Genomic DNA, 14,906 nt, shown 5'->3' with positions numbered 1-14,906 from the left:
TGACTCTTTTCATGTATCTTATGGCAGAAGTCACAGATAAGAATGTGGAAGAAATAATGCTCAGATATCAGAAATAATAGAAAAAAAGTTGAAAATAATGGTTCTGTATAAGAGAAATAATGAAACACAGTAAATTATAACTTTATATCAACTTTGCAGGTGTCTTTTTCTGTGAATCTGGTCCTGAAGTAAAATTCAGAACTGTTACTTAAAATTTGTCTCAACTTACAGAATCTTTTCCTGCATCAGTCTCATGTTTACTTCTATTATGAGCTATAGAACTTAAGACCCTGAATATGTTGAAAATTTCAAAAGCATCAAAACTTAAAAAGAAAACAAAAAAGTTTCTTATACAAATGTCTTCCCTTATGTTTTCACAATATTTTTTTAATCATCAAGTTAAAAGGAAGAAGGAAGCTGGAAAAGAATGTTGTGGGTTTTTTTGACCGCTTTTGTTTTTGTTTAATAGTTTTCTATTCCTGTACAGTGTAATTTCTTGTAATTGTTCTGTGTTTTTATAATACTTACTTTCTAAAACTCTGTATTAAAAAGACTTCCAAACCACCTTTTGGTCGTTACTCATGGATCACCATTCTTTACTGTGATGTTTTCATTTCAGGCAATACAAAACCCCAATGATATCCAGTTGCAAGAAAAAGCGTGGAATTCAGTATGTCCTCTGGTTGTAAGGCTGAAGCGTTTTTATGAGTTTTCACTCAGATTAGGTGAGCCTTGTGTTATTTTATCTGTTTTACCAGCTTACTTTAAGGAAAGACAATGTTTCTTTTCCCACAAACTTTTAAAAGGTTGTTACTCTTTCTTTTTGATACCGACAGAAATTTGCCTTCAATTACATTTCTCAGAGCATACCTTTTAATCTTTATTTGATTTCAAAATTATCACAGTTTATTAGCTTGTCACTTAAGTCTATGTTATCTAAATAGAGGACAAGCATGATTGTAACAATATGAAGTTTGATGCCTCCCACTGTTCAGCACATCATTGATCTTTATTGTGGTAATGCAATTTGATTTTGTAATTTGGATTCTTGAAGAGAGCGGTTTTAAAATGAATTAAGACCATATATATATATACGTATATATATATAAATATATATATTTAAATATAGTAAAATATACAGTAATTTATGTTTGTTTTTGTTTGTTTGTTTGTTTTAAGGAGGGAGATAAGAGAAAGGAAGATATCGATAAACTCTCTTGCAGGGTGAAAATCCAAGCCTGAGCATGTTTTAAACTGATTTTGCCATCCCTGCTCTCCTCAAAAAATTATGTACTTAATCTTTGAATTAGGATTCCGGATGAGAGCCAGTGTGCAAAAAACTTATTCATAATGTATTTATAAAGTGGGAGAGCTACCAAAACAAGGGAATTCTTCTACAACATCCTAAATTGTGTACCCTTTTTGAGTAATGCTAGTAATTATAACCACAGGAGCTGAACGTCATTGCTATCAGTGCCTAAGAGTACACTTTTAATAACTGAGATGCCAGAATAATCTCTCTACTGTTGATGGCTAATTGAGTGAGATGAAAGAGAGAGGGCATGATATTTGAATACAGGAAAAATGCTTTCTCCATACAATTTTTGATAGGGATCCTAGATAAAGGGTGTTAAAAAGGAAAAGGAGAAGTAAGGGAAAGGAGCTCACTGATGCAAAATGGAGAGGAAATGACAGCTTAAAGAGGCAGGTGTCTTTGACAAGTGTTTCTCACCTTAGAATAGAAAGGAAGAATATTCCTGTTTGGGCTCTGCATATTCAAAGGGTTCCTTCCTTTTTAACAAAGTATGTTTAGATACCTATGTAAAAATTGTCATAATATGGACTGAATAAAAGCTGTGCTTCTATTATTTTATTTAGAAAAAGCCCTGCAAAGCTTATTGGAATCCTTGACTTGCCCACCTTATACTCCAACTCAACACCTGGAACGGGAACAGGCTCTGGCTAAAGAGTTTGCAGAAATCTTACATTTTACTCTTCGTTTTGATGAACTTAAGGTAAATAAAATCTTTTAGTACATGCTATTTTTTTCCATATATTTTGAATTGAAACTGATTATTTCCTATTTGTCTTTCCCTAAGATGAGAAACCCAGCAATTCAGAATGACTTCAGTTATTATAGGCGAACAATAAGCCGTAACAGAATAAACAACATGCATGTAAGTAAATAAAAGCTGATCTGCTGTTCATGCAGATGTATTTATTATTTTGCACACATTTACACCATTTGTGGTAATATTTTTTATTCTGATTAGCAAGCTGTCATGTTCTGTCCCTCACAGTGAGAGTTAATCAGCAGTGATTAGGCTGGAACTATTCATGCAACAATCTGCTTGCTGATATGAGCATCCTGCTACTGCCAAAATTTTTAAGAGTTTTACTAACTATTTTTTCTCATGTTTTTATCAGCTAGACATTGAGAATGAAGTAAACAATGAAATGGCCAATAGGATGTCCCTGTTTTATGCTGAGGCCACACCAATGCTGAAAACACTCAGTAATGCAACTACACACTTTGTATCAGAAGTAGGTAATGGGGGAGAAATGGGAGAAATGCATAGACATTCTTAATTTTAATTTTACAAGACAATTTACTGAACAATGTCTATTTTTAACCCTTCTAGAACAAAACATTGCCAATTGAAAATACAACGGACTGTCTAAGTACTATGGCTAGTGTATGTAAAGTCATGTTGGAAACACCGTAAGTTTTACCTTAAATCTTGTTTTTCAAGATTTTTATCGTGTTATCATATTGGTATAGAAAGCATTATCTGTTTCAGAAAGCCTTGCCTCCTATTTTAACCATCTTAGAATATTTTTCATCAATCAGCATTGAATTTTGTTAGGTTGGGATTACATGGTCAGCCTGTATTACAACAAAGGTTAACATACAAGTGTAATTTAAGTGCATAGGTTTCAATATCTGTGTCTTGTCTAACCGGAGTCATATGCCAACTGCCATCTCTTGATTGCCCATTCTGCTAAATTATTAGCAGGACAGGTTTTGGCTCTTCCAAGTGGCATTTTTGCAGGTGATACACAGGGACTATTTTGAAGATAATTTGAATAGGTCTTTCTTGGATGCAGCCATCTTATTCTGGATATGGGAAAGTTCAATTGTATGGAAACTGTATAGTTGCTTTCTTACTTATTTGCATTATTATAGCCAGTGGAGTTACTATTGTTTAGCTGTGCTTTTGGCCAAGTATTTTTTAGGTTAGAAGTGTTCTCTGAGTGAAAAACACATACAAGATAGATTCACAGTAGTATTCTTGTCTTTGAATTATTTGCTCATAATGGTATATAAAGGGTAGAATGCCCGAGGTTATTGTGATTGTTTATGAAGATTCTGGAGAAGTGTATATAGGAGGTGGGGCTCATCTCACACTACTTGGACATCTTAAAATGCGTCATTGAAAACTAACCTTATGTGTTAGCTCATTTTTTGGCAAAATTAGAATAACAGTAAGTAAAGAGTTAGAAAAAGAAAATTGACTTTATTATCCAGTTCTTAGTTCTAATTGTGGGATAATCAAATATTTTCACATGTAAATGTCTGAAGCCTTTAAATCAGGTCATGTTATGATGCTGTGTTAATAGTAGTTGTAAACTGAAGAATAAAATCTGAAGTCATTGTAAACTGAGAAATAGTACAGTAAAGCTTTTGGTGTTTTTAATATTTAAGTATTTTTTTATATTGAAAGCCAATGAATGACAGTAGATGTCTGTGTATTATCTATTCAAAATAATACTTGTTGGAAAAATAGCAGTGATTAGCGTTTTTCAGACTTTCTGGTTTTCTCTACTGTAGTTAATTCTTTATTTCTTGTGATGATTTCAGGTATTGGAGCTGTTAGGGACTGACTTAACTGTGCCATCCATACTCCTATTTTGCCGTTCAAAAATCACAGAAAATCTCTTTGGAATGAGTTCAGTCAAGTCCCATATAGTGTGCCTCTACATTTTAGATGTTTACTGAACCTGGGTTGTTGAAGTTGCCTATGTACTTAGGAGAGAGCAATGGCTATGATTCACCTAGGTGAAGCCCTAAGCTTCCTAGCTGCTAAAATTAGATCCCACCTAAATGTTAGTTGTTTCAAAGAAAGCAAAAAGAGTAGGTTTCATTTGAGGTCCAAATATGTTGCATTGCTAAGACTAAACGGAAGCAGAATTTTTGTCCATCATATTTTCATTAACTATGGAAGTCTTCAGCAAAATGTCTAAGTTGATGGCTTCACAGAAGTGAGGATCTAAACTGTGAAGAGTCAATAGGACAGATTTCCGTATCTCTTTGCTTTCTGAACTTCTTTCTAAATTGACATGGACTTATGCAATTTAAAGATCTTTAAAATTTTGCTAAAATTCTTCTTCTTGTACTACATTTAAGTACAATGTTAAGGTTTCACACATTCATAGTCTAGTTTGGAAAGCTATCAAGCTAAAAAAATTCAAGACTTGTTGTTTCTTTTGTTCTGTTTTTCAGAGAGTACAGGAGTAGATTCACCAGTGAAGAGACTCTTATGTTCTGCATGCGTGTAATGGTGGGAGTTATTATTCTGTATGATCATGTTCATCCTGTGGGAGCTTTCTCAAAGACATCAAAGATTGATGTAAGAATTACTTTTTCTAATATTCCATAGGTTTGAAATCTAGTTTGCAGATTTTTTTCAGTACAAGCTTACGACTCTGTATAAATCATTTTAATTACTTTTGAATGACAAAACTTAAAATTTATGCTACCTGCATACTTTCACATCAGATTGTTTGAAATTAAAATAAGGTATTTTCTCTCAGACACAGATACCTATTTGTCTTTGTTAGCTCCACTTTTCTACCAACTGTAGAGTTATACTAAAATAATTTTGTATTATAGCTAACCTTGAATAAGTTCTGTGGTCATAATTTTTTATTAATCATGTAATCTCTTTATAATAAAATGCTTATCCTTGGCTGTAGCTCTGTTGTAAATAGGCAGATATTCTACATTGTCTCTGCTTTGTCTGTGATCTAAAGTAACACAACTGAAATGCTACTGTTGTAATGTTGATAATGAGCCTTCAGTTCTATTTTTGGCATGAACAGTCACAGCAAAATAAACGTGTTTTTTTTTTTTTTTATCTGAGATATCGCAAGCACATACAAAAAAGTGCTCTATTGGTGCTACATATTTTTACAAGCCTAAATCTCATGAACTACATCTTTCAGAAGAAATAATCTGTAATTAATGAAAAAAGCTAAATCTTTCCCTTTACAAGACAGTCTACTTCAAAGGAAGAAAAAAAAAATATGTATATATATACATACATATATGTTTTTGTACTCCATGACACTGAGTCTTTGTTAGCATTTTTATTTGTGGATACCAATATTTTACTGTATCTCTTTGACTCTGATTAACAGAGGGAAAGGGATTTCACAAAGAGGTGAATTGATTTGCTCAAAGTCATGCAGCAGATAAGGTCTGGGAATTAAATTCAGACTTCCTGACTTCTAATTTGGTCTCTTGCCTTCAAAGAATACACAAGTAGAAATTTTCACAGGACCAAATATACAGTGTGCGTACTTTGTTTATCACATTTATCCTAAAACCCTGTAATCTTACAGGATAGTCAGCGTAAATGGGAGGCAGGAAATGTACGACTCAGTTTTAAAAAATTAGTATATGATCTCAACTATTAATTTGCTTAATTAGTTTAGAGATTCTTCTTAAAAAAAAAAAAATATATATATATATATATTCCTGTTGTATTTCAGGTGATGCATACTAAAAAAAAAAACAATGCTACTCTCCAAGCTAGTCATTTCTTAGGAGCCATTTGAAGAGTTTAGGGACAATGGAACAAATTACCTTTCTGTTACTCTCTCAAGGCTGGATACCAAAGAGTTGTATTTCAAGCTGTTACTGATAGGCACCTAGCTTAGATACCCTAAGAGCTTCTATTTTTTTGATTGTTTTAAGGATTCTGAGGCTGACAAAAATGGAAATGAATGCTTTGAATTTTTATCCTTTTTGAGTTTGTCTGATCTGATGGGACATCTGAATGTGTACTTCATACTGTATTGCAGAGTTTCTCTGGTTCAGGAGAAGTAACTTTGTCACTTAACAATACATGTGCTGCTACCCTGAGAATTTCATCTGATTTGGTGTTTGCATTGCTAGTTTTATGTTACAGGTAGAAATAAGCCAACTGAACAGTGATCAGAAATTGTTAGACCAGTCTTTGTACAGGAGGCTGAGTCACATTTTCCAAATAATTTTTATTGGCAAATACATGGACCCTGACTTCAGTTAATCATCCACTTCCATAATAAGGCGGAGTTGCTCTATAGCTACAAAGAAAATAATGGCTTGTAGATTTAGCACTGTAATGTGACTTGGAAAAAGATCACATCTTGGCTGTGCCATGTCTTTATCTGTTACTTTAAATAAGATTGATTTTACCTAGACTGACTTCTGAATAGCTAATGGATATCTACATAGCAATGGGAAGAAATATGTATTTCCAGGGTACCATTCACTACATCTGAAATTATATTTTGGATAGGTTGGAGGAATTTACTGTTTCTCTCTATGAACTATATAAGGAGTCTGTATTTTGGGTCAGATAAGTTCTTTGTCTTCTTTCTCTGCTTTATTATCTTTTGTAAATTTGAACAGTATTTTTAGCCTGATTATTACAGTCTCCAAGGCAGATGTTCTTTCACTATCATGTTTAAAGTCAACACCAGAGACTTCTCATCTCAGATGAAGTTAGAAACCACTAGTTATGAAACAAACCATAAGCTATTGCCGTTTACAACTATAAATGAAATACTGAAAATTACTTCTCTGTGTGCAAGTATAAAAATAAAAGTCAAAGTTAAAACATCTCTTTTGATAGTTCCTATTAGCAGTGATATGGAACTCTCTCTCAATCTCTTTGATTTTTTTTAGCTTATATCAGCTATTCTTGAACTCTTTTCCAGTTGGAATTGGAGAAATTGTGTGAGTTAAAATAAACGTTTTTGATTTATAATTTAGTATCAACAGCTACTTAGTAAAGTAGGTGTTTTCTCTAATTTAAAATAAGTTGCACTTTTTATTGTGTCCTATAAAGCATCGTTAACGCTCAGTAGGAAAAAAAAAACAAAAAAACTGCCTTTCTTTGGTGAAATTTTTCCTTGCTTCCAGCTAGTGCAATTCATATATTATTGTTCAATAGTGGCATGCTTCTGTTCCCAGATGAAGGGATGCATAAAAGTTTTAAAGGAACAGCCACCTGACACTGTGGAAGGACTTCTGAATGCTCTCAGGTATGTATCGATTAATTGTTTGATTCAGCCTTAACAAATTAACAAATTCCTCTTTTTCTTTCTTTTTTTTTTTCCTCCCAATTTCTTCATATTTAAGACTTTTCACCCTAGAAGTTTGTTTTGTTAAGAAAACTGTCCTTTCAGGTATGCATTCATCACCTGGGATTTTCTTAAGTAATATTAATTTCTTTCAATTTCATTTCACTTTGATAGTCAATGACAATTAATACTGGAAGTTGTAATGTCCTACGTCAGTGATACTTAAGTAGAAGTTCATTCAATTGCCTAAAAATTAGCTATCTAAAAAGTAAACAATATAGCTAAGCATGTTTTCTATGCTCAGTTAATATTCAGTGGGAAAAAATGAGCATTTGTCTACTTCTCTGTCTCTGTCTTTGTTGCTTACAAGCATGATCAGAAATCTCAAATTAGATAAATGACTTTTATATAAGTAAGGTTAGGTGACGTGAATATTAATTGCGCGCTCTACCACAATCTTCTTGAGACATCTCCAACAAATTGTCTAGAACTGTATTAAAAACTGGAATGGTATGGTGCTTCAACAAGGACTTTCTAAAGCCAACTTCAGAGCTGAAGTGACTGCTAGAAATGAAGAGCTAGGTTCCTCAAAGCTGTTTGCAATAACCACAGCAGCCTGTGCAGAGACAGTAATAGAGAACACTAGAGGAAGGGACAGGAAAGAGACTGCAAATTTCAGGAAAGTTGCAATTTAGAGCACTGATCTACATCTACCGTCAGTTGGAGTAGACAGTTTGAGCTTTATTTTAAGGCACAGCTAGAGAAAGATTTCTTATATAAAATATCTCAGTAGTTAGAACACTTAGAATGAAAGAATTACAATAGAATATAGAATAGAATTGTGTAGAACAAAATTTCTATTTCTCGGGTCATCATTACTTCCCTTTTCTCTTTCCTTGCGATCTAGTGAATTATTTTATTTTAATGTTGCTAAATGGTACAACTTAAGGAAAACATCTAACCTAAATCCCTATATTGTACCTGAGCATTTGAGGCGCTCTCGGAAAGCAAGACACGAAGATCTGACCTCTCTGAAACTGAGAAAGGCATCATAGTAACAAATCTTTCACAGCTGTGTTGAATTTTTTAGCTGTAGAGGACTAGGATAGAGAGAGATCTACAGCCATAACCACCTCCATCTTTACTTATGTCTTTTGAATTGAAATTGATACAGACTTAAATCCTACAGGTGTTGGTTGTCCTTTGAGCTTGGGTGGCAATTGATTTCCCCAAAAACATACATAGTGGCAAATGCGTTTGGGCTTAAATGGAAGAAACACACTAAAGCTCTTTCAGTCCTCCTAGGATATTCATAATAGTTTAACTCAGCACAAAATAAACTGCTGGTTTAAAAAGCAAGCAAGCAAGCAAGCAAGAAGGTTCTCTGTGTGATGGTACATCATAAGATGCAAGTTTAGAAGACATTTTAAAAAGCTTCTTAAACTTTTAGGTTCTGCCAAAATTCAATCTAGATTCCTAAATCCTAATTAGGATTCCTCTAGATTCCTATTTTTTTATCCTATTTCATATTGCTTTCTATTTGTTATATTTCTTTTGAGGCTTTTAACTGAAAAAAAAAAAAAAAAGATAAGTCTGCAAAAAAAAAAAAAAAAAAAAAAAAGACGTCATAGACAGTATCAAGATCTGTTCTTGAAATATGATGATTTGACTTCAGTTTCCTGCCAGATCACAGGCACTGTATTTGATTGCAGACCCATCTTTTAAATTAAAACACTTGCAACACTGAAGTAACTATGATTGTTGGCTTGAGGCCAGCATTTCTCCACCTATTAATAAGGAATAATTTATTGCAAAGGGTAATTAAAAGATAAAGAGCTCCAGACTAATAGTAATTAAATTCCAGTGATCAGTGAGTAAAGGAATATACAAGGGTCTTTGTGTAATTGACCTGTATTGACTTCCAAAAAAGCCAATGAAGTTTTCAGACTCTTATTATCCATGTTTGTTTTATTGTATTTACTGTTTTATTTATTGTTCTAACTTGTAATTTCTAGGTTCACTACAAAACACCTGAATGATGAATCTACTTCAAAACAAATCCGAGCTATGCTGCAGTAGTATCCTGAGACAAGTAGATGTTTGTATTGACCACAGAAGATGTGTATGTTTACATAATTTAATACAGTTGGTGTTAATACTCGTGTGTATTTACATAACCATTTTCTTCGCACTGCTAAAATATATGAATCTGTAATCATAACCTGACTGACTTTATATAGTGCAGCCTAAGTTTTTATGCTAGCCTTTATCTTTTGACTTTTAAAATACCTTTTCTACTTAGATACTTCAGCTACAACAGTTTATCTGTGTATTTTAATCCTTAAATGCCTTCTCTTCCAGAGAAGTAGGTAGTAATGAAGACAAAATGAAATCAGATAAACTGGAATATCAGAGATGCCATAGAAAAAGGAACTTTAAAGGAGAAATTTAATCAAAGAGAAAGTAAAATTGTATGAATAGAAGAATACCTGAATGTTCATTATCCTCATTAAATATATTGTCTTTCCTGTAATAAGTGGACATCCGATTTTAAGGATTATTTGCTGGCTGACATCTAAAAATGCATTGCAAAAGAGGTCATCTTACCTCTAATAAATATAGCCTATACCTTTCCACCACTGAGGAAATTAATACCTGTTTTCAGATTCAATATAAACACGAAGTGTGTTTCAAGACCATTGCTAGATTTTGAAAATTATACAGAATTTTATTAGATTTAGAAAGGTAAGGGAAAATGCTAATGCCTTGACTTGAGAAAAGAGTTTGTCAGTGTAAATATATCATGGTAAACATTATCTGTTAGAGACAGCTCTTCCTGGTAAATAATTTTTTTGCTGATACAAAACTGTATAAAGCTGAATGCTTTTCTGTAGCAGTAAAATTCCCTAGTGTCAAATTGCCCACATCAGACTAGGGATGAAATAAAGGAGTTTCAAGACCTGAGCTGTTCTTAGGCACTCCATCAATTTCCTGGGTAGTAATATTCATCAGCTGATTCAGAATCCACACAGAGGTATGTTTCAGCTGACTGCTCTTCATTGTTTTTCTAGGTGTGATTGATGCTTCAAGGACTTGAGTTCCTTGCTGAGTTGTTTGTTCTTTCTTTCTAGTAATTTTTCCAGTAAATGGAATAGAAATATTTTGCCAAAAGCAGCAAAATGTTCATGCTCTGTTAAAGTGTCTTTTCTGAGTGATCTACAGTTGCTGTACATATTCTTGCAGAGGTCACGTGAAAATGTGTTCAATTGTGTACTTTGCTTGCATGTATGTATGAAAACTCCAGTGCTTGTGCACAGATTCAGATTTGTATTTGTTTATTCTTGTGTACATCAATCAGAGTTTGTGTGCTGTCACTGGAATTTTCATGCATTTCGCTTCTGAAACATTACCCATAAGACTTTGAAGATGCATTTGGTCTGCTAAAACTCAGCTGCGCTGTTACAAATTTAGTCATTGAACTTGGTCCTTAAACAGTATTACTATCATAAGTTCTTTGGAATAGGAATTGCCTTAGAGTTTATTTCTGAGCAGAACTGCCACTATGAGGTTTCTCAAATCTTATGAGAACCCACAGAAGCTAGTGTTATACATGTAATGTTACAAGATACCACTGCAACTGTAGAGTTCATTTCAGAGATCTGCAGTTGTGGCAGATCACTATGTTGTCGTCAGGAACAGAATTAGAAATTGCGAGTAGTTTTTCTTTTTCTGGAAGCGGTGATCACACTGCTATTTTGTAGTAGTAAATCCACTGTTTGCAAACTCCATTTTTAATTGGGGGACATTTACAAATGTATATTAGGGAAAATCCTGTTTTGTTCATAGCCACTTTCAGTTAGATAAATTTAGGTGGATTAAAGGTCATTCTGTTGAGTTTTAGTAACTAAAGTTAATAGACGCTTACCTGCAATTATTTGTCAAACAATGAAGTCTTTAAGTAGCCTGGAGGAAAGCTATTTGTCACTTGTATAATAAAAATGTAAACGTTAAAGCATTCTGCAAGTTGTCATGTGCTGTTTGCTGAAGCCACTGAATTTCTTTGCCTGCTGTGATGTTTTTGTACAGAAGTTTGTTTGAAATAATAAAAAGTTTGGTACAGTAAGCATTGGCACTGTCTGTATTTAGAGACAACATTTAAAAGTTGACAAGGATTTTATTTAAGTTTTGAATCAGAGTTATAATAGGCTCACCTTTATGTATCCATTTTATAGTTTCTTTAAAAAGCATTTAAAATGTGTCACTTGCATGCCAGAACAATACAACCTCAAGTCAGTTAAACAATTCCTGGATTTTTTGACAAATAGTATCATTTGTCATCATGTCCAGGGGAAATTGTTGATACAGCTTTACAAAAAAGAGGAGATGAATCCCTTCCATGAAATTTATAACTGCACATTAGTGAAGTGTGTGCCACCCAAGGCTGTGGTGGCCGTCACAGGCTGCCTTTATAATCAATAATAACCAGAGGATGATTCATTTAATCTTAAGATAAGAGCAAATGATTTGCTTTCAGAAGAGAAGTTCTATAGACTAACAGTCAAAATTATTGATCTCCATTTTATCAGTTCTTCTTGTTATTTTGGTTCATCATTACGTAAGAATACATATTTTGTAGTATGGTAAATATTTAAGCCTCATAATGAGAGCATTGCAAAATGTGCATAAATATGTGTGACTAGTTTGGGACAGAGTAGCCTTTAAAAAAAAGTGGGGGGAGAGTTGTGATATAAGACTAGAATTTGCTGCTGCAAAAAATGAATGGGTTTAATCTCAACTCAGAAGCGTTTATTAATTAATTTATGACTTCTAAGCTTTCTGCTACTACTAAGTGGCTGTCACAAAGCATAGTTGCTAAGATTATATTTGCTGGTATGTCAGAGGCCACAGATAAGCTATTTAATGTTTTCCATGTATACTGACATTTACAAAGCAACAAAAAGTCATCTCTGTGTTGCTTTCTCTGTTGTATTTGAGCCAAACTTAAATTGGAAATGTGACGTAAGTAGCATACAAGATGACTTGTTCTTACATTTACTCTGAATTAAATAAAGTAGGGCATATGAAGTGATCTCTTTCCTCCTCTCCTGTATCTTTCTTGGGAAGTTTAATGGAATCTATGTATTCCTACAAATTATAGCACCAGTAGATGTATGCAAACATTTGGAAAATACTGCATCTTTCTTTCATCCTACAACTTTTTCTAGCTATATAGAGTTCTGCATTCATGTTTAAATATCTCTACAACCCTTACAGAAAAACTATTTGGATGTAGGCAAGTCTCTCTCTCTCCTTTTTTTCTTTTTTTCTTTTTTCCCCTTCAGTTTCCAAGTTTGCAAAACAGGTCTTCAAAGACCAAGAATAAATACAAAAGAACAAAACTATTTAAATAACAATATGATTCAAGGGCTTCATGGAATCAGAGTAGCTGAATTTGAAGGTACCTCTGATTTAGTCCAACTCCCCTGCTCAAAGCAGGTTCATCTAGAGCAGAGTTTCCTCATTCAACCCAGGATGCTGTTTACTTTTTTGCTGTAAGGACACATTGCTGATTCATGCTCATCTTCCTGTCCACCAGATGCCTCAGTTTTATTTTGTTTTCTGACAAGCTGCTTTGCAGCTACTTGGCCCCCAACCTGTGCTAGTGGAAGGGGTTATTGCTCCCCAGGTGCAGGACTTGGCAACCCTCATTGTTGAACTTCATGATATACTTGTTGGCAACACAAATATCTGATGTATCGACCAGTCCTCCCAGTTTTGTATCTTCTGCAAAATTCCTGTCGGTGTATGCTGTCCCTCCCTCCAGATTATTAATGAAGATGTTAAACAATAGTGGCCCCGGTATCAGCCACTGGGGTATACCACTAGTGACTGGCATCCAGGTAGATTTTGTGCTACTAATCAAAACCCCTTTGAGCCTAGCTGTTCAGCTATTTCTCAGTATAATTCTGTCTTTTGATCTCATCCATATTTCATCAGTTTGTCTATGAAGCTATTATGGGAGGTAGTGTCAACAACCCTGCTGAAGTAAAGATAAATAGCATCCACTGATCTTCCCTCATTCACCAGGCCAGTCATCTCATCAAAGAAGGCTATAAAGTTTATCAGACATGGTATAAGGAAGAAATTCTTTACTCTGAGGTTGCTAAGGAGCTGGTTGCCCAGAGAAACTGTGGATGCCCCACCCCTGGAAGTGATCAAGACCAGGTTGGATGGGGTTTTGGCCAATATGGTCTAGTGGAGGGTGTCCCAGACCTTGACAGGGGGGTGGCATTAGATGGCATTAGGTCCCTTCCAACCCAAACCAAACCATTCTGTGATTCAATGATTTCCTTATTATCAATCAATGCTGACTACTCCCAAGCAATTTCTTGTCCTTTTTTATGTTTGGAAATAGTTTCTAGGACTTGTCACATCAAATTCACATCAATTTAGGTGAAGCTGTCCAGCCTGTAGTTAACAAAGGCTCTTTGTCCTGCTTGAATTAAGGAGTTACACCTGCTTTCATCCAGTCTTCAGTGACGTTAGCCAGGTCTCAGCACTCTTCGTGCTTCCCAGCAGGTCACATGGGTATGTGTATGTCCAATTTGTTTAAATGCTCCCTAACCTGAACCTTCTCTAGCAAGAGTAAGTCTTTTCTCGAAACATTCTGTCTGGTTTTGGGGGCCTGGGATTTCTGAAGGCAAATCCTACCATTAAAAAGCGAGGTAAAGGAAACACTGATTTCCTTGACTGCATTCTTTGTCACTAGGTCCCTTACCCCATTTAGCAGTGGGCACACATTTTCTGTAGCCTTCCTGTTGCTCCTGATACACTGGTAGGATCCCTTTGTGCTGCTATTCATGTCCTTCACCAGATTTAACTCCAGAGAGGGTTTGGTCTTCCTAATCCTAACCCTGCATGCTCAGACAGCGTTTATATTCTCCCTAGGTCACTTGTTCCTGTTCCCATTTCTTGTATGTTTCATCTATATTTGAGTTTAGTCAGGAATGCCATGTTCATCCACGTAAGCATCTGCCACCTTTCCTTGGTTTCTGCTCATTGGGATGGTCCATTCTTCAGCTTGGATGAGGTGATCCATGAAAAACAAGCTTTTCCTACAGTCCTCTTCAGGACTGTTTCCCATGCAATTCTTCCAATCAGACCTCTGTCAAAAATTGGAGTTCCCAAATTTAATCTTTCCTGGAAGACATTTTGTGGTTGTATAGCTGGGAATATGCTTTAAAATTAACACATCTTAACAGTGTGACCAGCAGGGCTAGGGAGGTGATCGTCCCCCTGTACTCGGCTCTGGTGAGGCCGCACCTCGAGTACTGTGTTCAGTTTTGGGCCCCTCGCTACAAGAAGGACATCGAGGTGCTTGAGCGGGTGCAGAGAAGGGCGGCGAAGCTGGTGAGGGGCCTGGAGAACAAGTCCTACGAGGAGCGGCTGAGGGAGCTGGGCTTGTTCAGCCTGGAGAAAAGGAGGCTCAGGGGTGACCTTATTGCTCTCTACAGGTACCTTAAAGGAGGCTGTAGCGAGGTGGGGGTTGGTCT

At 35.1% G+C, this 14,906-nt stretch overlaps 1 protein-coding gene across 2 annotated transcripts in view; it reads left to right on the top strand.

Moving 5' to 3' along the window:
• The window catches only part of CYRIA (CYFIP related Rac1 interactor A), a 57,467-nt gene extending 46,057 nt beyond the window's left edge, over window positions 1–11,410 (top strand). For both annotated transcript variants that reach the window (XM_084283304.1, XM_084283305.1), the window contains exons 6-13: window positions 620–725; window positions 1,879–2,015; window positions 2,100–2,177; window positions 2,428–2,544; window positions 2,643–2,722; window positions 4,505–4,631; window positions 7,244–7,314; window positions 9,369–11,410. In XM_084283304.1, the coding sequence (XP_084139430.1) occupies window positions 620–725; window positions 1,879–2,015; window positions 2,100–2,177; window positions 2,428–2,544; window positions 2,643–2,722; window positions 4,505–4,631; window positions 7,244–7,314; window positions 9,369–9,432 (780 nt within the window). In that variant the 3' untranslated portion in view covers window positions 9,433–11,410. The remainder of the gene's footprint in view (window positions 1–619; window positions 726–1,878; window positions 2,016–2,099; window positions 2,178–2,427; window positions 2,545–2,642; window positions 2,723–4,504; window positions 4,632–7,243; window positions 7,315–9,368) is intronic.
• The last annotated feature ends 3,496 nt before the right edge of the window (window positions 11,411–14,906 follow it).

Source organism: Netta rufina (assembly GCF_964035555.1).
Source record: "Netta rufina genome assembly, chromosome: 3".
In the NCBI taxonomy this organism is placed as follows: domain Eukaryota; kingdom Metazoa; phylum Chordata; class Aves; order Anseriformes; family Anatidae; genus Netta; species Netta rufina.
This window is presented reverse-complemented; position numbering and strand designations above follow the sequence as displayed.